This window comes from Myotis davidii, unplaced genomic scaffold (assembly GCF_000327345.1).
Source record: "Myotis davidii unplaced genomic scaffold, ASM32734v1 scaffold17, whole genome shotgun sequence".
NCBI lineage: Eukaryota > Metazoa > Chordata > Mammalia > Chiroptera > Vespertilionidae > Myotis > Myotis davidii.
This window is the reverse complement of record NW_006288624.1, coordinates 1,324,925-1,345,725: the sequence shown is the minus strand read 5'-3', so window position 1 is coordinate 1,345,725 and position 20,801 is coordinate 1,324,925. Positions and strand designations below refer to the sequence as shown.

Below are 20,801 nucleotides of genomic sequence, written 5' to 3'. Positions count from 1 at the left end.
CTTTGACTAGTCACTCTCTCCTTCTCTGTCAGTTGTTACTGCAGCTCCAGCAAGAGGCAGAACAGGCCTCCCCTCCAGGCACGCTGCCCCCACTCCACCCCCTTCTCAGGGTCACTGGGTACCGGGGGTGGCGGGGTGATTGTACATAATTACAAACATCCATGTATGTTCACATGGGAGAGTCATTAATTAAGGAAAAGAAGAGGTAAGGGAAAGTAAAGCAAACTGTCTGAGCCCCTCCTGTGTACCCGGCTTTTTAAAGAATCTCCCCACCAACCCTACCTCCACTAAAACAATGAGGAGAACAAGGTCTGGAAGGTTCCGAGCCTGCCCCCGAGCCGGCCCACCGGCTGATGCCGGAGCAGGTTTGGTGCTTCCCTGGAAGGCAGCGCCCTGAGCAAGCTGCACTGCAGGAGGGCCCTCACCCGTCCACCAGCTCATGACCACTGTTGATCTGTCCCCATCTCCAAATCTGTCACCTCTGAATTCTTCAACAGCATTCTCTTGGCAAGATGGAAAATGCCCAGAGAGCAGATTAAACATGTTCTGGTGGTGATGCCTGGGAGTGGGGAGCCCATCACCTGCAGTTTTTAAAGAAAGCAATTAAGAGAAAGAGAAAAACCAACAAGTTATATAAAGGGACCAAATTACCTTATAAATACAAATGGGTCACAAGTTTTTAAAAATGCGGAAGCTAGAAGGGCAGCTGTTAGAGATCCTCTGGTTCACATCTCTGTTTTCAGATGAGGTTAAGTGTTTTTCCTAAGCCAAAGTCGCACACTCTCTGCTTCCCTCAGACCTCGCTGCCCTCAGACACCTAACGTTCCTGACTCAGGAGTCCAGTCTTATGATGATTTGTTCAATATTCTGCTCAACTGTGTTTCTATCTGCATTTCTTAGTGTCTTACAGAAAAAGGAGAGAATAATGAGTAACAAGAAATGAAAGGAAACAAATAAACTGGAAAAGCAAGTAAGGAGATAGAGTGGTGTTTCAGTTGACCTAGGGTTTCAGCACGTCACTGTGCGTCACGTTTAGCACTGAATTTGTAATTTCTGTTGACCACAGGTCTTTAAAACATGCCCAGTTTTCCATTTTGTCATCGGCTCTGCCCTGAGTGAGATGCGATGGACACTGTAAGGTGAAGAAATTTGGGGATTTGGAGTAGAAGTGTCCTTTCATTAGTGACTGACCTAAGACTACCCAAAAGTAGATTAATTCTGTGAGTTCCAGTCCTGGCTCTGTCAGCTCTGGCTTTGTGGTCGTGGGTGAATTAGCCTCCACAGGCCTTCGTTCTCTCATCTGATGAATGGGTAATGATGTCCGCATTGCCGAGAGTTGTGGGGCTTGTGAGTGCCGTCCATTGTGAGCTCCGAGTGGTAGAGTTGTTCATCACCAGATTTCACTTGGGATGATATAATTGCAAGTCCTTTTAGAACGTTCATGCGTGTCGTTAGAAGCCAGCTGTCACCTTTGTTCTTCAGTGTACTGCTCACCTCTGGATTCACCTCTGTATCATTCTGGTATTTTACAGAGGGCAATGAGTGATGGGAAGCGAGTGGGTAGTTGCCTTGGGAGGCAGTAGAAATGGCAGAATGGCTGGGTGTAGCTCCTGAAAGCTTTGTCTTCCATTCTCTATGAATGAATCCTTACTCCCTGCTTAGGCCTTGTCAGACCACATCCCATAATTGTAGGGTGTGCAGGTTTCTAGCTGTCTGTTAAGAGTGATGGAAATGAAGACGATAGAGAAGAGAAAATCTTTGGCTAGTGGGTTCTTTTAACCAGATTTAGTATTAAATGTTATGCAGCTTCAAAGACTGTTTCAAAGAGTATTTGAGCTAGAAGAAAGTTTAGGGACTGTCAATTTCAAAACTTCATTTTACAAAGAAACTAAGGCCCCCAAAATGAAAGCAACTTGTCTGTTTTATATTGCATCATTATTGTTTCTGTGTCATTATTTATTAATCTCTACTTGATGCAGTACGGACTTGAAGCAGCTAATGAAGGTACATGTAGAATATAGAGTATCACAAAGTTAAAACTCAGTGAGGGCATCTCTGTGTGCATGGAGGGCACAGAGGAGGGGGGGAATAAGGGAAACGTGTCGCCTAGGAGGAAATTTTTGAAAAATTAGTGTCCACAATACATGATACTAGAGTTCTGTACATGTGGCGGTTCCTAGCAGCCAACAGAAAGGGCAGAGGTGACAGATCCACGGAGTTTGCATGTTAAAATGGACCACTGCTGAGGAGAAGCTAAGCTGGTTCTGATGGGGAAATGGAGAGACATTTTCCATGGGTTACCATAAATGTTATTAATATTCTTTTGATAAGCTACATTATTGCATTATATTTGCAGACCCAGAGCACTAGATACTACATCAGATGCCATATTTAGTTAAAAATGGAAGACTTCAAACCATACTACAGTAATGCCTCTATGAACAGCCAAAAAAAAAGTTACAGTGGAATATTTATGTCAGAAATCTCAGCCTTAAAGCTGGAGTTTATATCAAAGCCTAAGGTGATATTTCCTCATCAGAGAAAAGGGTTTATTGCATAAGTTATTAACGACTAAAGGTAATGTCAGATGTTCTCTAAAGCAATGTTTTACAAACTGCAGATCATAACTCTCAAGTAGATCATGAATCGATTTAAGAGATCATACCTGATGTGTTTTTTTAATGAAATGGAATAACAGAGTGGAGCCAATGGAGGCTGTCGGAGGAAGAGTGTGTATGAGTGTGTATTGGTGTTTATGCTGTATCACAGTGTAAAAGGTATTTCTTACTGGGATTGTGGTCCAAAAAGTTTGAAAGCCATTGTCATTAAGGCATAAAAGGACTACTGTGAAGCCTTAGGCAGACGGTTGACCTAGGCTCCGGGGAGTCAGGGGGAGTGGTAAGGAAGCTCCAAGGAAAGGTGCCCATTGGAGGCTTGGGCTAAGGCTGGGGAGGGCAAGAACCCAGCAAACACACATGCTCTGAAAGCAGCACTTTCAGGAGCCAGGGCTATCATGGAGATGGCGGGGGGAGCCCCGGGGGGGGGGTTGGGGGTACACTTGGGTGCATGTGTGAGATACATGGACAAGATCATGAAAGGAAGTCACCTTCCATTGTGCTTATTCTTACACCAACATGAGCCCTTCCCCAAATCAAGGCCAGGCCTTCAGCTGGGTGCCCTTCGGACCTGCTCTATCCCACACAGGAGCCACGAATCACCCGCCACAGAGCCCTTGGAACGTGGTTAGTCCCAAGTGAGACGTGCTGTGAATGTAAAAAACACCAAATTTAGAAGAATGTAAAAGCCTCATTAATAGTTTTTAATATGGCTTTATTGATTATATGTTGAAATTGTAGCATTTTGGACATATGGGTTAAATTAAATTAATTTTACCTATTTTATTTTCCTTTTTAATGTATTAAACATTTTTAAATTACATAAGTGGCTTGTACTTGTGGCTCGCATTTTATTTCTCTGGGACAGCATCGGCTTGGACTCTCCATAGGTTACCTCTGAAGTGCCTCTCACGATGACCCTAACCCCCTCTCTAGATCCTCCCACCTGTTTCTCAGTCTTTAACATTCCTGTAAGAAAGAAAGTAAATTTTTTCACTTAATGATAAAATTCAGATGCACAGTTTGAGTTAGTGCTTTGGTAGGAATAGGCTTTTTTCAGTTAAGGTTTGATTCTTCCTGGTTTGGAGTAAAGGGAATGGAAAGTGGGTTCCATATTTTCTAAGATGTGGGAGTTGGGATGGTGGCACAAAAATGGGCTAAAGCCATGGTCAGCAAACTGCCGCTCATGAGCCTCATGCGGCTCTTCGGCCCCTTGAGTGTGGCTCTTCCACAAAATGCCACGTGCAGACGCGCACGTACAGTGTGAAACTTCGTGGCCCAAGCACAGAAGTCAGTATTTTGTGGAAGAGCCACACTCAAGGGGCCAAAGAGCCGCATGAGGCTCGCGAGCCGCAGTTTGCCGGCCACTGGGCTAAAGCAACAGAATACATTTGTGCCTGCCATTAATTTCCCTACTGGGGGACAGCCCTGCTATAGGAGATTTCTGACTTTTGGGGAAAAAAGAAAACCTGATTTGAAATTATGCTTCGTTCCCTGGTAATCTGATAATTGCAGAATTTCTATAATTGCCTTTTTCTTTCTTTTTCTGAGCTAAATTCGACTCTCAATTTGGATTTCAAGATTTCTCCCCACTTAAATTTTTTACTATCAGGATCCTAACATTCAAAACTACATCCCAGAAGAACCCTGATGTAAAGTGCTGCGAGGAGTGTGTGAAGCTGACTGCTTGCTTCCCCCCATCTTAGGGCTTGTCCCCCTGCCGGTCACGCTGCCTTCCCTCCTCAGGTCTCAGTACAGACACTGCCCCCCACCCCACGAGGGTGATCTTGGCTCTCTGGTTTTCAAGGACTCCACACCTCAGACTCAAGAGTGGGGGTTGGGCAAAGGAGAAGTGTAAGACTTCTGCGGTTCTGGTTTTCAGAAGGAAACTAATTATAGGGCACAGTGATTAATGAAGTGTTTGATCCATTTTAGCTGTTAATGAGAATCAGTGTGGTTGCACAAACGAGGAAAAGTAATATTAGTTTTTCTTCTCTCTGTGCCCTCCCTGCTGTAGGAGTTGCTCAGAAACCTACCGCATGCCAGTGATGGAGTACAAAATGAACGAGGGGGTTTCATACGAGTTCAAGTTTCCCTTCCGAAACAACAACAAGTGGCAGAGGAACGCCAGCAAAGGGCCTCATGGGCCTCAGGTCCCCGCCCAGGTACAGAGCCCCATGACCTCGAGGCTGAATGCCGGGAAAGGAGACGGGAAGATGCCTCCTCCTGAGAGAGCCGCCAACATTCCACGCAGCATCTCCAGCGACGGGCGCCCCCTGGAGCGGCGGTGAGTGTGCCTTCGCAGGCTGGCTCCCGATCTCTGCCCCCATTGAAATAGCACCAGACTCATAAGCACTAGCTTTTAGGTCTTCCCATATTTTACTAGAAATCAAGAATCAAAACTGAGATGCATGCACCAGCAGCTTTCAAAGTGTGGTGGTAGCATTCCAAAGCCGTGGGGTAAACGAGGATCTATTCCCCGCATAGCACTCGGCTCCGTGTAATGTGCTTGTGCTCTGCTCTTTCATTTCCCTGTGGGGTCAACAGAAATCATTCTTGTACACCTAGTAGCCATGTGGCTTGGAACTCGGCAGACGCTTTGAGATGACATTGACTGTGACATCATCTCGGACAGTCTTTGGCGATAAGTGATTCAGTAGCAACAGAATGAAGGTTTTTGGTTGAGTATCTGTCACTGTGCTAATAATTGTGAGAAACGAAAACAGCCAGTACAGCACAAACATATTTCCCACTGCTCTGTAAGTTGGGGGGGGGGGGGGGCGGACAGTGGCTGTGTTAAAACTCAGTCCTGAGTAAAATAAGCAAAAAGAAGAGGGATCGGGGGACCCCAGAAAGTGAGAATCCAAGGTTTGTTGTTAAACACCTCACTGTAGATTCCCTCACAAATCATAACCAGTTGGCTCTTAACAAGGCCCCAGCACTTTTGTCTGGAATTCATTGTAAAATGCAGTGCTTTGAAATAGAATCTAGGCCAAAACTTAAACCAGATTAAGTACTTTTAAAATGTAAATAAAAATTGGCTCTAAAGTTGTAAATTGCACTATAAAATTTGTTAGTCCTACTTATCTGAGCTCCTGAAAAGGGCAGTTTCATTCAGTTACCTGCTCGTCATCTGCTAGAAGCAGCCAACTTCTTTCTGTCCGCCCACTGCCTTTTCCCCATCACTTCTGCTTGTCTTGAGCTCATCTCAGAGATCAGCTAGGGAGGGATCAGAAACCCTCAGTGGGAGAAGGCTGTGCTCCTGGCGCTGCGCCAGGCAGAAGGAAGGGCCCTGTGGGAGCCAACACGGTCCCTGGCTCATCTGAGCAGCAGGAACCAGGTTCTACAAGAACAGGGTGGCCAGGAGTGGCGTCCTAGTGATGCTGAGCCGTCATTGCTTCAAATTCAGAACAGAAAGCTGAAAGTTTCAAAAATCACACTGATGTCTTTTACCTTAGTCTGTCTTTTGAGCTTTAGCATAAAACGTTGTCCCTTCGGTACTTCAGAAATACTAGAACACTATGTATAAATAATTTAGTAAAAATCAGACAAACTAAAATTAGTTGTCTTTTCAGAATTCCTCATTTAATCCTGGAGGTTTATTTACAGAGCCTTGTTATTTATCTCAAAAGAGTCCTCTCCCAGAGTGGCTGCATTCCCATCTGGACTCCTCACTTTTCATTATTTTTGAGGAGGAAAAGCATCCAGGAGATCTCTGAATAAATTCTTTGTTCTGCAGTTGGCTCTCCAGGAGGTGTGTGTGCACTGGAATCCATGATTTGGCCCGAAATTTGAAAGATGAATCTAGGAAACCATTGTTTAGAGAAGGATGCTATTTTCTTTCTCTCCAGAACAATCATCGGCTTTTACACGTGAAATTGTTTTTTTGTGTGTATTATTTTCTTTGCACAAGATTCCATGTAATACAATAGCAGAACATATTTCAATTCCACGTTGAGTTTAATTTCTGCCACAGACACTAAAGATTGTTGCTGAACATACTGACTTCCAAAAGTGGAAATATTTTTTGTAGCTACTGATCGTCCTGTGATAGAGCAGCTTTCAGTGCTGGGCAATGCCTCACTTCCATTATTTTCCAGAGGGAGCCCGTTGAGTTCTGGAGGTTATGTCTTCGTGCACTGTGTCTGCCTTTCACCTTCACTCCACCCAGAGGAAAGCAGTCTTGGGGTGCTCACCGTGAAAGGCTGTGACTCTGATGTACGGATGACGTGGCAGAAGTGAGGCTGCCAGTGGTTTGGGGGGGAAATTTAACCTCCACTTCATCCCTCTCAGGCTTCTTAGTTTCAGGTATTCTTTAGACTTGACTCAGATTAAAGGTCTTATGATGGAGGATTGGGTGACTTGGAAAATTCCAGCCCTACATTTTCAGGATATCCAGGTTATTTGGCTCTTCTTTATTGTGAAGTATGTACAATTCAGATGGATATCCTTTTGTAAAAAAGAGTTCGATTTCCTATCCCTTCATTCCTAATTTTTATTAATACAATACTTATTTTTTTTAATTTTTAACTTCAAGTCATAAATAGAAGGTAATAGTTGAGGAACTCTTTTGCTGCTATTTCAGGAATATCCCCAGCATAGAATAGATTTGGGACATTCATCAGGAATACTTCCTGAGTCCTTCGTGAATCAACAGATTCATAAAGTCTACCTGGGACTATAATTTCTTCCATACAATATACTACAATATCGCTGAAATTTTTACGCATTTCTTATGTAGGCTTCCTGAGAACAGAACACCTTGCTGAGAGATGGAAGGGGCTGGTTGGGTGCTTATCCACTTGACTCTGCCCTTCATCCCAGCCCTGCCCTGGGCGCCGTTTCCATTTGTACCTGGGAATCTCTAAAGTGTGGTCCATTCAGGTGAATCACAACTAGAACGAATGACAAGGTCTGCCATAAACTGGATCTTGCCTTACGATAACAGTGTGAGCCTAGTGTCAGGACCAAAGTGTTGCCTTTGCAGTTTCAGTGCCCTGATTCTCTCCCAAGTTAGGCACGTTGTGTCTAACTGTAGAGAAACCAGCTGTGTGAGCTTAAGTTAGCAGCCATCTCCAGACAAACCTACTTCATTAACCATGACTGGGTTCAGCATGGCTCCTTTTACATGAAAACCTTCATTTACTGCCGGTGGAATTGGATGCAATATTCTAGACGTAAGGTCATTAGGGACAATTTTTTAAAACAATATTTGTGGAACAAGTTATCATTTTCCTTTAATACGAAGGTCAGCCTTAGCTGGTTTGATTCATGGATACAGTGTCAGCCTGCAGACCAAAGGGTCCCGGGTTGCATTCCGGTCAGGGGCATGTACCTTGGTTGCAGGCTCCTCCCCGGACTGGGCCCTGGTCAGGGCTCGTGCAGGAGGCAGCCAGTTGATGTGTTTCTCTCACGTCGATGTTTCTCTCTGTCTTTCCTCTCACTTTCTCCCTCCCTACAAATCAATGGAAAAATATCCTCAGGTGAGGATTAACAGCAACAACAAAAAGTAAATACTAAGGTCAGAATTTGTATGACATTGCAAAACGTGTTGGTGTTTGGAGTTTCTAACAATTGTTTCACCGAATTGTGTACTCTCTATACATTAAGATAAACTGATGCAATAGGAGCAGAATACGCGTTTGCCATATAAATAGAATAAAGTCTAATTCTATCTGGTTTAAATATATGAGGTTTATGCTCTGCAGGTGGTCTTTTGAGTATGGAATTTTCTAGTATTTGTGGGGATAGTATTTATCAACAGAATTAATTTTTGTTCAACAAAAATAGTCACTACAATGCAATCATTCTTTTGGCCTGAAATTTATCTGGAGTGTAAAGGTAGGACTGAAATAAAAATAGCTGGCTGAAGCACATCCAACTGTGCTGTTTATACATAATATTCAGGATAAAACCCTGATCTGTGTTAATGTGCTCTGAAAAGTTCAGCCCGGCTGGTGTGGTTCAGTGGTTGAGCATCGACCTATGAACCAGAAATCACAGTTTGATTCCCAGTCAGGGCACATGCCCAGCTTTCGGGCTCGATCCCCAGTGTGGGGGGTGCAGGAGGCAGTTGATCAATGATTCTCTCTCATCATTGATGTTTCTGTTTCTCTCTCCCTATCCTTTCCTCTCTGAAATCAATAAAAATATATTTTTAAAAAAAGAAAAATAGAGAAAAGTTCACCTGTTTAAGGGGTTTTGTATAGACAACAGGCATTTTAGCATATAAAAATGTTCCTTTCTCTGTTTTTAGATGAAGTATTACCAGCCTTTATATAAGTACTTGGTGTTGGATCTTACTGAACTAGTGGCACTTTTGAGTTTTCCCAGCATGCCTTCCTGTCCCCTTTCCCCACTTCATTTAGCTCTAAGTGTGGGGGTGGAGAGTGCTTCTTCATGTACACAGAGTTACAGAAGGCTGCACTGGCAGCCCAGCCCACCCTCCTCAGCAGACAATAGCAGCATGCAGGGCCAGAAGGGTATGCCCGTGAATATTGTTGAAACAGGCTTAGAGTTCTCCTCTCAGAGAGCTGATTAGTTGTGTGCTCATCCAATCTGTATTTTTAAGAAAATGCTTTCTAAATTTATTTCATACAGGTTCTGTGCTAATTTTCACTGTCATTTTCTACTTTGAGACAAAGCAAGCACCTGTGAAATTCTTCCTCTTCCTTTATTTAGACTACTAGAGGCCGGTGCAGGAAATTCGTGCACAAAATTTGCACATGGGTGTGGTCCCTAGGCCTGGCCGGCGACCGAAACGCGAGTATCTGGTGTGGAAAGGCAGGTCCCAGCTGACCTCTAGGCCCTGGGCAGCACCTGGGCCCCTGTGCCTGAGTCACGCGCGGGGGGCGCTCGAGTCCCCACATAGAGATGAGGCGGATGCAGCGTGAGCCTCCTAGGGGCACCACACGGAAGCGGGTAGGCAGCGTGCTCTCCCGGCCGGCCTCGCAGACCAGCTCTTGCACAAATCCACAGGGAGCCCGACCAGCCCCTGTGGTCCCAGCAGCTGTGGCCCAGCTCTCCAGAAAGTGGCCACGTGGGGGAGGGTATAGAGGGAGTGAGAGCGAGCTTAGTGGATACCCCACATTCTCACTGCACCTTCGTCCCCATCACCCCTTCCCCCAGGTAGTCGCTTCCTGGTGGTCAGCGCACGTCCTGGTTGAACTCCAGGTCAAACAACCACCTGAGGGGACAATTTGCATAGTAGGCTTTTATTATATAGGATTAGCTGAGGTTAGAAGTTTCAGGACTTATACTTTCCAAATGCCATCCCCCTGGATCAGCCGTGGGCAAACTACGACCCGCGGGCCGGATCCAGCCCGTTTGAAATGAATAAAACTAAAAAAAAAAAAAGACCGTACCCTTTTATGTAATGATGTTTACTTTGAATTTCTGTTAGTTCACACAAACACTCCATCCATGCTTTTGTTCTGGCCCTCCGGTCCAGTTTAAGAACCCATTGTGGCCCTCGAGTCAAAAAGTTTGCCCACCCCTGCCCTGGATCATAGTTTGACTTGACTAAAGGATCCTTAAACCATGGAACTTGGCTTCTCTGGCATTGCTCAGGCCGCAGCCCTCTGACGCCCATGTTTGTAAAGTTGGGGGACCCTCCTGCCAACTGCTTTTGCTTGTTTTCCAGACTTCACTTTTTCTGTGTGTGTTATTTATTTAAACCTATCTCATCACCCCCAAAATTTTGTGTGCTCTACAATTTTTTTTCTCATTTTTTTAAAATCCCGTGCTGTGCAATATCTTGAAATAGTTTATTTCAGTAACCTCAGCCATCATCTGTATGTGGGCAGTTCCTTAGTATATGTTTTGCCTTGTTCTATTTACTTTTTATATTCATACTAGAGGCCCGATACACAAAATTTGTACTAGGGGCTCAGCCCTCACAGCCCCGCCTGCCTCAGCCAGGCCAGCCGGCCCTCGCAGCCCCAGCTTCGTCCAGAATGTTGTCCAGTCTAATTAGCATATAACGCTTTTATTATTATAGATGCTTGACTACCTGTTGAACCACCTGCGCTTGAATGTCACTGTGTCTCCTACAAGACCAAGTCCAAACTGCCTTCAGTTTCTCTCCTGTCCCTCCATCACCCCTGCTTCTCTTGTGGCACCCACCTTGCTGAAGGACTTTGCCTTCTACCTGAGTATCCAGAACAGGACTAGGATTCATAATTGCCTTTCCCCTCTCCGCCCCCTCCTCCCCATCTCTACATCACTTAGTTAGCAAGTCCTTAGCATCTCTTGAGTTCCTCGTTTTTAAGCCTCCTCCTTGTCATTGCTTTGGAGACTCATTTCACAGGGAGATTCTTCTGGCAAGAACATCTCTCCATCCCTCCATGCTGCACGTGTGTGGAACGGTCTAATCGAAATGGAAGTACTCCTCGGGCCATGCCTTTTCATGGCCATCTCCCCTGAGAGTTCCCTGTCTGGCCCCAGGCATGTCCATGACTCCATTGCCATGTTTTCTCTCTCCTTCACGCCCTTACATCTGCTCTCTGTTCCATGCCCTCTCTTGGCAGCACCTCACTCTGAGGAGGCTCCTTTAATTTCTCCAAAACACTCCTCCCACCTCTGCTTAATTTCCCCTTTTGGGATTGTTTGTATCACTGAAAGTCGCCTTTCTTCGAAAAATGTGTTCTTCACAATAATCTTCTCCATCCATGTTCCACCTTCAGGCAGTCTGTCTTACTCATGGTCATATCCCAAGAGCCAGCCTCAGATTCAGGCATTTTAACAGGCTCTCAATGAATTCATTAATGATTTTATGTAGTAATTAAACCAGTATGCAAAAGAACTTACTTAAAGAAGTGGGGACAGAAGTAAATCAATTCAGGAGACAATAAATCGCTTTTTTTTTTCTATTGTGGTATATATGCATAACATAAATTTTACCATTTTGACTATTTTTAAGTGTACAATTGTGTGGTGTATGTACATTCACATTGTTGTACATCCATTACCATCATCCATCTCCAGAACTGTTTCATCTTCCCAGACTGAAACTCTTTATCCATTAGCCCCTAACAACCACCATTCTATTTTCTGTCTATGAGTTTGACTACTCTAGGCACCTTACATAAGTAGCTTCATATAACAGTTGTCCTTTTGTGCCTGGTTTATTTCACTTTAGCATCACATCTTTCAAGGTTCATTCATGTTGTAGCATGTGTCAGAATTTCCTTCCTGTGTTCGCTGGGGCTACTGTAACTAAACACCATAGCCAGGCTCGGGGAGGGACTTAAACAACAGGTTTATTTCTCACAGTTCCAGTTCCAAGGCAAGAAGTCCAAGATCTAGGTGCTGGCAGATGTGGTTCTTGATGCAGACGTTCCTCCTGGGCTGCAGGCAGCCACCCTCTCGCTGTGTTCTTACAGGGCAGAGAGCAGACTCTGGTCTTCCTCTTCTTACAAGGGGACCGTTCCCATCATGGAAATTCCACCCTCAGGACCTCATTAAATCTAATTACCTCCCAAAGGTTCCCTCTTCCTAATGCCTAATGGGATTTGGGCTTTCATGTATGGATTGGGGGTGTGTGGAAGTGGGGGTTACATTCAGACCGTAACCTTCCCTTTGTCAGGCTGAGTAATACTCTTACTATTCCATTCTGTATATGTAGCACATTTTGGTTATCCATTCATCTGTCAATGGACACATGGGTGGATCAAGTTTATTATAAAAATTAAATGATAGGTAAAAGTGAAACACTCTGTAGTCGGATAAAGCTATAAAATTAAAGCTACATTTAAGTAGAATTCTTTAATTTTTTGGCTAAGTTTACAATTCTATTTTAAAAGTATATTGTGGGTAACGCTGTCTGAAATTGACTCGGTGAAATTTGAGTTGTTCTTGACTAAATTTTATGTAAAAGGTTTTAATTTGGTTGCAATTGAATTAGGGGATGAGGGTTGTTTTTTGTCTGCTAAGATTAAGCAGAGAAGCAGAGGGCCATGCTTGACTTAAACTCACTGGGCTCTTAAGGCTCTGTTTCCCCCAACTCTTCAAAGGAGCTGGCTACTCCAGCATCCACATTGCAGTTCGAGTTCAGATGATTGGCAGGTTCACATCTTTAGATTCTGGTACAAAGTTGTTTCTTGTGGGCTTCATCCCCAGTAGGGAGTATGCAGGAGGCAGCCGATCAATGATTCTCTATCATCATTGATCTCTCTCTCTCTCTCTCTCTCTCTTTCTCTCTCTCTCTCTCTCCCCCTTCCTCTCTGAAAGCAATAAAAACTATATATTAAAAATAAGAAAAAAAGATTTAGGCAACAGGCACAGTGAGCTTGGCACGCCTGCCAGCCCCCTTTCTTTGCCAAGCTCCAGAGTGGCCCAGGGAAGAAGACCAGAGGGACCAGTGTGGAGTGGTTATCCATTCCACAAGCCCTGGGCTCCTTATAACCAGAAATTTCCCATAAGCCTCTTGAATTGCCTATCATTCCTCAGGCCTCGAAAATAGCTGCTGTGCGCTCAGCCTGGGAGAATGTTCCCACCTGGTTTCCTCCCTGCAGAGCACCATGTTTCATGAGACCCCCCAGAAAGCTCTGCAGTCCAGAGGGCTGCATTCCAGTCCCATCCCCTGGGAGTGATGTGACAGTGGGAACAGCCCTTATCCCCTCTGCACTTCAGTGTCCCTAAGAATCAGATGGGGCTCTAGCCCCGCCTTTCAGAGTCCCTGTGAAGACTAAGATAATGTAGTCACTCTGTATGCAATCAGCTCTCTGCACAGAAATGACACTAGAGGCTTTGAGAAGGGGAGATGCTGCGTGTCACTGTTGTCATTTTGTAGATGCTTTTCCAAGCACAGCTACTCAGAAGTCACAGAGTGTGTTCGCATTGAGTCCTGGAGCCTGCAGCTGGGCTGATGATGCGTCTGCAGCCTCATCTAGGCTCTGCCTGGGGGGGTCAGTGTTCCCAAAGCAGGTTGTGTTGTCGTCAGTGACAGAGAAGATGAATTCAGGAGGCCTGCCGCGCTGAAAACAGTCATGGTGAACGGTGCAGATGCAAAGATGGTAGGGAATACTGCAAAAACCATCAGGGCGAATTAGATTGGACCTGAGAGATGATCTTGTAAAAAACCGTTGTATGTATTCTGAGAAGAGCAGTGAAGCGGCATGTGGTCATATTTCTCTGCCTGTCAGCAAGAAACTGTAGTTCTCTGCGCCCAGCAGTGGGGTCCTGCCCTCCTGCCCAGCTCTAGGGAGTAAGTGCTCTGCCTCAGCCCCACCCAGGGAGGCCTGGCCTAGTCACATCTTACAGGAGGGTCTACAGAGGCCTTCAATGGCCATAGGGCTTCCTCAAGCCCCTCCCTCCCCCAACACACACTCCGCACACCAGGGAAGGCCTTCCCAGAAGCTAGAGCTAACGTGTCCTGTGGTAACTCTCCTGCACTTGGAAGAGGGAGTGAGAGTGTTGGGAATTTAAATTACTCTCTAGAGGTAAAAACTATATTCTGCTTTACATTTGAAATTTGAAACTACTGACATTCTTTAAGATTTGTTGATTGTACAACACATTTTTAAATGCGTAGAAATTAGTGGTAATTAAGACAAATTAGCTCCCTAATTCCACCCCCACAGTCATCAGTGTGAAATTTTCCCATAAGCCTTTTGTTCAGAGTTCTCAACACTGAACCGTCTGACAAAGTCCTGCTTCCTTCTACCCGTGAGAATCCCGAGGTGTGACAGCGTGGCAGTTTGGGATTTGCCTGTCATCTGCCCGTCAAATGCTTTTGGAGGAAAGTGCGTTTAATTTCCTCTTTATCTGCAGGAGCAGCTGCTATGAAGGAATGAGAGGGGCAGAGTGTCCCAGGGCTGGTCAGCAGCGCTGAGTGCATCTCACCCGAGCGTGTGTGTCTGTGGGTGGGGTGTGTCCACGTTGACCTCGGGGCTCTAAGCTGGTGGCTGCACCACAGAGACCTAGAGACACTGCTCCAGGCCACATAAAGATGGCCCGGGGCCCTCGCCCTGGACCACCTTCTTTAGGACCTGCAGGCACAAACGAACAAGGGGAGATGGTAGAGGGGGTCAGCTCATATGCCGGTGGCCCTGCTTGCAGTGTATATAGGAGTTCGCTGCCTCCCACCAGTCTCCACGCAAGAGAGAACCAGAATTAAGCGAAATTAAATAGTCTGTAGTCTCCCAATCTATCACTTTTTTTTTCTCTTTTGGTTTCCCATTATATTTTTTAAAATGACAAATGATGAGGCATAGTGCAGCCCTGAATCTTGGTCAGCGCTGTGTGCCTGTTTAGTAATTGATGGGCTAGTTTGCAAATGGGACTTTATTGTAGAACTCAGAATTTCTGAACAACCAAGAGCATTAGTACGGGTAGAATTCTATCGGAAGGAAAGCGTGATGCTTTTCTCTTCTCCTAGCTTAGGGCCGTCGTAGGAGTGGAGCGTGGAGACCATGCGAGGCAGACACACATGGGCAGCCACTCCGACCTGAGACCAGCATGCATGCTGTATGTTGGCTTCTGCTTCCCTTGTTTTTGTTTGTATGATGGGATAGGGGATGAATTTATTTTGTTTAGTTTTTTCCAGTCTTTAAAATCCTAGTATGCAAAAAAAAATCCACTTAGGTTTTCACCAAAGATTTGGTTATTGACTTCTTTTTGTGAAATATTTGTGAATATTGGTGGAGGGTGGGACTAACCAAAGAGAACTTGCCACTGCCTGGCTGCAGAACCTTTGGTTCCCCCTTGCTGCCTCACGCATGAAGTTTTTGCTTCCTCAGCTTAGCATAGGAGAGTTCACCCTGCACAACCCAGCTGTCCTCCCGGCATGGCCCCCGCCAATCTCCCACCCATGTCTAGTGCTCAGGCCTAACATGCCATCGCGGTGACCTCACATTTCTGCGTCCTGGCTCCTGACTGTGGTGAACATCCTTAGTTTCCTACAAGACCCATCAAGGTGCATTTCTTCATCAGGCTTTTCCCCCTGGTTTTCCCAACAAGGTTTGACTTCTAACCCGCCTGAGCCTCCACAGTCTGTATTTACTGCCCTCAAGACAGTTTCATTTTACTTATGTTTTCCTCAAAAACTATAGGTAGCTATTATTGGACTCATGCTCTGGGCCCGGCTCTGTTCAAAGTTCTTCATGCAAGTTTTCTCAGCTAATCCACCCATCGGCCCAATAAGTTGGCTGCTGTTTACCTCTTCTACAGATAAGGAGCCCAGGGAGTGAGAGATGAGATAATTTGTGCAAAGTCATCGCTGATTAGTGGTGGAGCTGAGATTAGCATCCAGGCCATCGGACCCAAGAGCCCTGTAGCCTAGCCACCATGCCGTATGGATTAAATCTACCACCACATGTAGAAATGTTTGCGGAATGGGTGCCTGCGCGCTGGCGTGCTGAGGGGCCAGCCACTGCTCTGTCGTTCACCAGCATTCGCACAGGCCCCCACGCTCAGAAGGGTCCATGCTGGGCTTAAAGCTCTGCTGTCACTGCCATGACATTTGTAATAGTATCTGAACAGGGGGACCACATTTTCATTCTGTGCTGAGTCCCACAAATCATGAAGCTGGTCCTGCCTGCCGTCCAGTCTTACTCTCTGCCCTCAGTTATCAAATTGATTGTTCTCAAGAGGCACCCATAGTGTGTGCCAGGCTCGAAGTGATGACCCATTTATCTCAATGTGGCGAATTGCCGAGTTTTCCTAACTGTACATGAGTTATTCCTGGCTGCAACTGCTCTTATCACCAGAGGCTCATCAGAACAGGATTTCCATGGTCTGGTCTAAAGAACGAATACGAATCATGTGGCCAGCGAGCCGGGAGTAGCTCTGCTTCTCGGTGCTCACAGTAGGAAACAAGGAAAAGACAGAGGGATGATTTGTCCAAATTTGGACACAACTTCTTTAAATCTCCTCTGATTATAGCACCTTGAATCATTTCAGAAGATCTTTTTTTTTTTCTTTTTACAAAATTCTGGAAGTATCCCTGGTTGAAACACATTGCTGAAGGCAGGCTTTTCCTTGGTCCAGACTTTTCCTTGCTCACCCAGATACTGTTCCCTGGGTGAGTGGTGTTTTAAGTGCCTAGTTGTGTAAAGTGCTGTGCTTAATTATAGACTCAAGCATCTAATCTGTCAGTCATTGCTGCCATTTGAAACCTCTCGGTTGTTTTTACCACCATCCACTGTTTGCACTTGAATTACAGAGGGTCTACCTCCTTGGACGCAGTGCTGTCACTTTGGAGTAAAGAGCGGGAAATAGAGGCATCATTAAACTTGTACTGTGTGTGACTCAGAAAAAAATGTTAACATCAACTACACAGATACTGAGAATTCCTTATCCATAAATTGGTAAATGATAATCAGTCACAATCTGAGGAGGTCAGTTTCATAAGAGTCCATTAATGTTAACACCATGCATGTAGTCCTGTGAATTGCTCCAGGGGAACAGGGGTGGTTTTATTAGAAATCTGGATTTTAGCAGTTCTCTTTTCTCCTTTATCCTAGTGTGAGAACACTTCTGTAAAAATAAGGAACTGATACTGATCTTGGACTGTCTCTTCTTAAATATCCATCCCTTCAGCTCTTTGCTTTCACTGCAACAAAATGCATTGCCTGTAAACGAAAGCTGGTGTGTGTCCTGCAGACTATGGATGTGTTGTCTGTAGGCTGATGAGCATGATTTTTAATCATTGCGTTCTTCCTGCAGTCACAAAACCCTAGCATTTTATTTCTGCAGAGGAAATTAATAGAAAGCATTTAAGAGAACATTTAACATCAGTTACTTTAAAAACATTTAGTTATTTCTTGGCTAAGTTTATGAAAATGTAGGGAAGAAAATTACTGAAATTAATGCTAAGAGGTTTAGAAATTTCCTTTCTGACAGTGACCAGAGCCTTCTTTCAAAAGATTGTTTCTTATATCTTACAGAAGTAAACGATCTCACAGCCACTGAAAGATGTGTTCATCTTAGTCCCTTTGACCTCTTTGGGCACAGACATCTAGGATTTCCCAGGCTCATTACGACTAAGAGAAAGCACAACGGTCTGGGTTTATCTCAAAAGGGAGGGAAAGATTTGTGATCTTGTGCTCCTCACTGGGCTCAGCAACCCTTAAAATAGAGTGGGTGGGAGGACAGAGATGCAGGAGGTCAGCATGCACTTTCCATGTGAGCCAGTTTGGGTGCTGTGTTTTCAAAGTGGCAGGACAGCAACCAGCCCGACTTCCAGGAGTGGTAGCCGCAGGCTCTCTTTGGCAGTGGACGGCCAGTGCTGGCAGGCGGCCCTTACACTCCCTGAACCAGGTCTGTTCTCAAACAATATTTCTGTGATGGTATTAAATTCAGAGTATTTGGAAATACTGTAAGACATCAGAAGAAAGGATAATTCTGATTTTTCCCCCCAGCATACATACATCCAGAGTCGTAAAACCTTTTGGGTGTGCCATTCCATCCATTGCTGTATGTGTGCGCTGTGTGTGTGAGCAGGCAGGAAACAAAGCCTCTATTGAGTTCTAGAAATGCAGAAAAGGGATGGGAATGAGAGCCGGCCTTCTGGAAATGCTATTTTTTTCACTTTGGGAATCACTCCAGTAACCAAGTAGAATTTTCTGATACCCTTGCCAAATAAAAGGGCTGAGGTTGAGAAGGAGCATTAGATATTTCAGCTTAACGTACATTTTGGAGAGCAGGGTAAGAAAAGCAAGCCCTAAATATAGATATAAAAGTTGCTTTTGGACTTTCTCTGTGGAATCATGTTGTCACTTCCTCACAGAAGCATAAACATTTTCATGTTCATCATAAATATAATTCATTGGCATAACTTACCCAGAAGAGAGTTAAATCAACGGGCCCCAAAAATGTTAACATTTCTACTGCCTTCTCCCCCGTGCCCCTCACCTACCACCGCCGTCTTCCTGCAACACCTCCTCCTCTTTGCAGCAAGAAAATCAAAGCAGCTACAAAATGAAACTGTATTTGAAGTTTCTCTATATTAGGTGCATATAAAGACCAAACTCTTGTTACATTTGGGTTTATGCCATTCCTTAATCCTTACCTAGTTTTCTTCTTTGTGCTCTACTCCTCCCATTCCTCCCCGACTCCGGTCCCCTTCCAATTACTCCAGAATAAATAGTGAGATCTTTGGGTGAGGTCTTAATGGAAAAGATTAAAGGGACATCCATGCCCGGATAAATGTATTGATCTTTTATCAAAACACGTTACCCAAAGTAGGGATGAGCTAGTGTTCCAAGACCCAATGGTCTGACCCACATCCCTGCCCACACCTAGCCCTCTCTCGACCCTGGCCTCCTAGTGAGGATGCCAGCCATGCAGTTCGCCTGTATTTCTCTAAAATCTGTGTAGCAGGGACCAGATTGGTGATGTTAACAGAAGGACCTTAGGAACTCTGCCTCTTTTCCTAGCTTCTCATTGAACTGCCCAAGGACCCAGCATCCCAGGTCTCTCCTTGCCCATTTCACACTCTGTAGAGGAGGCATTGCCAGTAAGTTCTCTTGCCATTGCATGTCAGATCGATGATACATGTCCGGGGGTACCTGGGCATAATTCTGCCATTCCATTTTCTCACATTTAAGAAAGTGTGTTTGCCGAAGCCAGTTTGGCTCAGTGGATAGAGCGTCAGCCTGCGGACTGAAAGGTCCCAGGTTCGATTCCGGTCAAGGGCATGTACCTGGGTTGCGGGCACATCCCCAGTGGGAGATGTGCAGGAGGCAGCTAATCGATGTTTCTCTCTCATCGATGTTTCTGGCTCTCTCTTTCTCTCTCCCTTCCTCTCTGTAGAAAATCAATAAAATATATTTTAAAGAAAGAAAGAAAGCATGTTATCACCTTGAATGTCTTATAAGTGTTTTTAGCAAATTATTCCCAAAATCTTGGCACTTTATTATTAGAGACCAGCTGTTTTTCATCTGATGTAAACGCACCATGGTTGAGTACCCCTGGCTTGGGGCACCTGATGGAACTGCAGGCCCTTATCCTGAACCACCGCTTCATTTCCTACACTGTGGATGGGAATTCTCCTTCAAATGTGTGTTAAGCAACCAGAGATACAAAGATACATAAAGGCTCAGTCCTGCCCTGTAAGGGCAGAATCTAGTTGGGGAGATAGACACACATAAAAGTAATGATTCCATAGGGAATGTTACAGTGATGCAAAGAGCAAGTTGTTGTGGGATTGAGTTTCTAATTAATCTTGAATTCAGGCCTATGATTTTGGAATTGGGTCTTGGGTAGAAAGGATGCTCTGTGAGTAGAAAAGGGAGGATGTTCCCAGCAGAGAGGACAAGCTAAGTAAAGATATGAATTTGGTGGGTGAGTCTGAGGACTGGGGCGTGCTGCATGTGACCAGGATGGAGGATACATGGAGGCAGGTGAAGAGCAGGGAGATTAGGATGGACGTGAGGATGCACTTGGGCGAGACGGTCCAGGGCCTGCAGAGGGTGCCAGGGATTTGGTCTTCTGTCCTGTAAGCAAAGGGAAGCTGTGGAGAGGTGTTGGCAGTCAGAGGACTCAGATGGTAGGGGCACTGGAGGCCTGGGGTGGACAGAGTGTGGACATCAGAAGACCAGGTAGAGCACTGTTATACTGATCCAGGCAGAGATGGGGGCCCTTAGAGGACAGTCAGCCAGTTGGAGACTAGTTCTCTCCCTTGTCTTTGTGTTTTCCAGACTAGCACCCCCATTGCCTGACCACAAGAATTGTGCTCTGTAACAGTTGAACTTAGACCAATTGACTGTGGAAGATGAGAAAAGTGGGGAAGGGATGTAAAAACATTTAGCTTGGAATAACAGATAGAGGAGGGGCAGGTTTGGGGTGCGAGGGGTGGGAATGGGAAAAATCGGTTAGTTTTTAGGGGGTTTGATTGGAATTGCTGGTGAGGGTGCCCCTTAAGGATATCTAGGAGACAGCTGGAGATAACGGGCTTGTCACTGAGAGAGCTAGCTTTCACGTCAGCTCTGTCCTTAGGGCCTAGATGGATTGGGGAGTCATGCATTTTGGTATCTGTCCTTATTCTTTTTCCATTAGAAAGGCTTCTCACTGTGATTCTGTTATCCCTCCTGTCAGCTTCCCGTACCTGAAACCCCAGTCTGCCCTGCTGTGGAAAGTTTAGGGGTTCACCATGGGAACCTGCCATACCTCAGTGAACTGGGTTCTGCCCCAGGGCCTCTGCACTTTGATGCAAAGTCATCTGATCATGCAGACGTGGCCAAC

General features: G+C 45.3%; 1 protein-coding gene across 8 annotated transcripts in view; it reads left to right on the top strand.

The window, feature by feature from the left end:
- Positions 1-20,801, top strand: part of SIPA1L1 (signal-induced proliferation-associated 1 like 1) — a 339,956-nt gene that overhangs the window by 273,313 nt on the left and 45,842 nt on the right. For all 8 annotated transcript variants that reach the window (XM_015562016.1, XM_006760733.2, XM_006760732.2 and 5 more), the window contains one exon: positions 4,633-4,902. In XM_015562016.1, the coding sequence (XP_015417502.1) occupies positions 4,633-4,902 (270 nt within the window). The remainder of the gene's footprint in view (positions 1-4,632; positions 4,903-20,801) is intronic.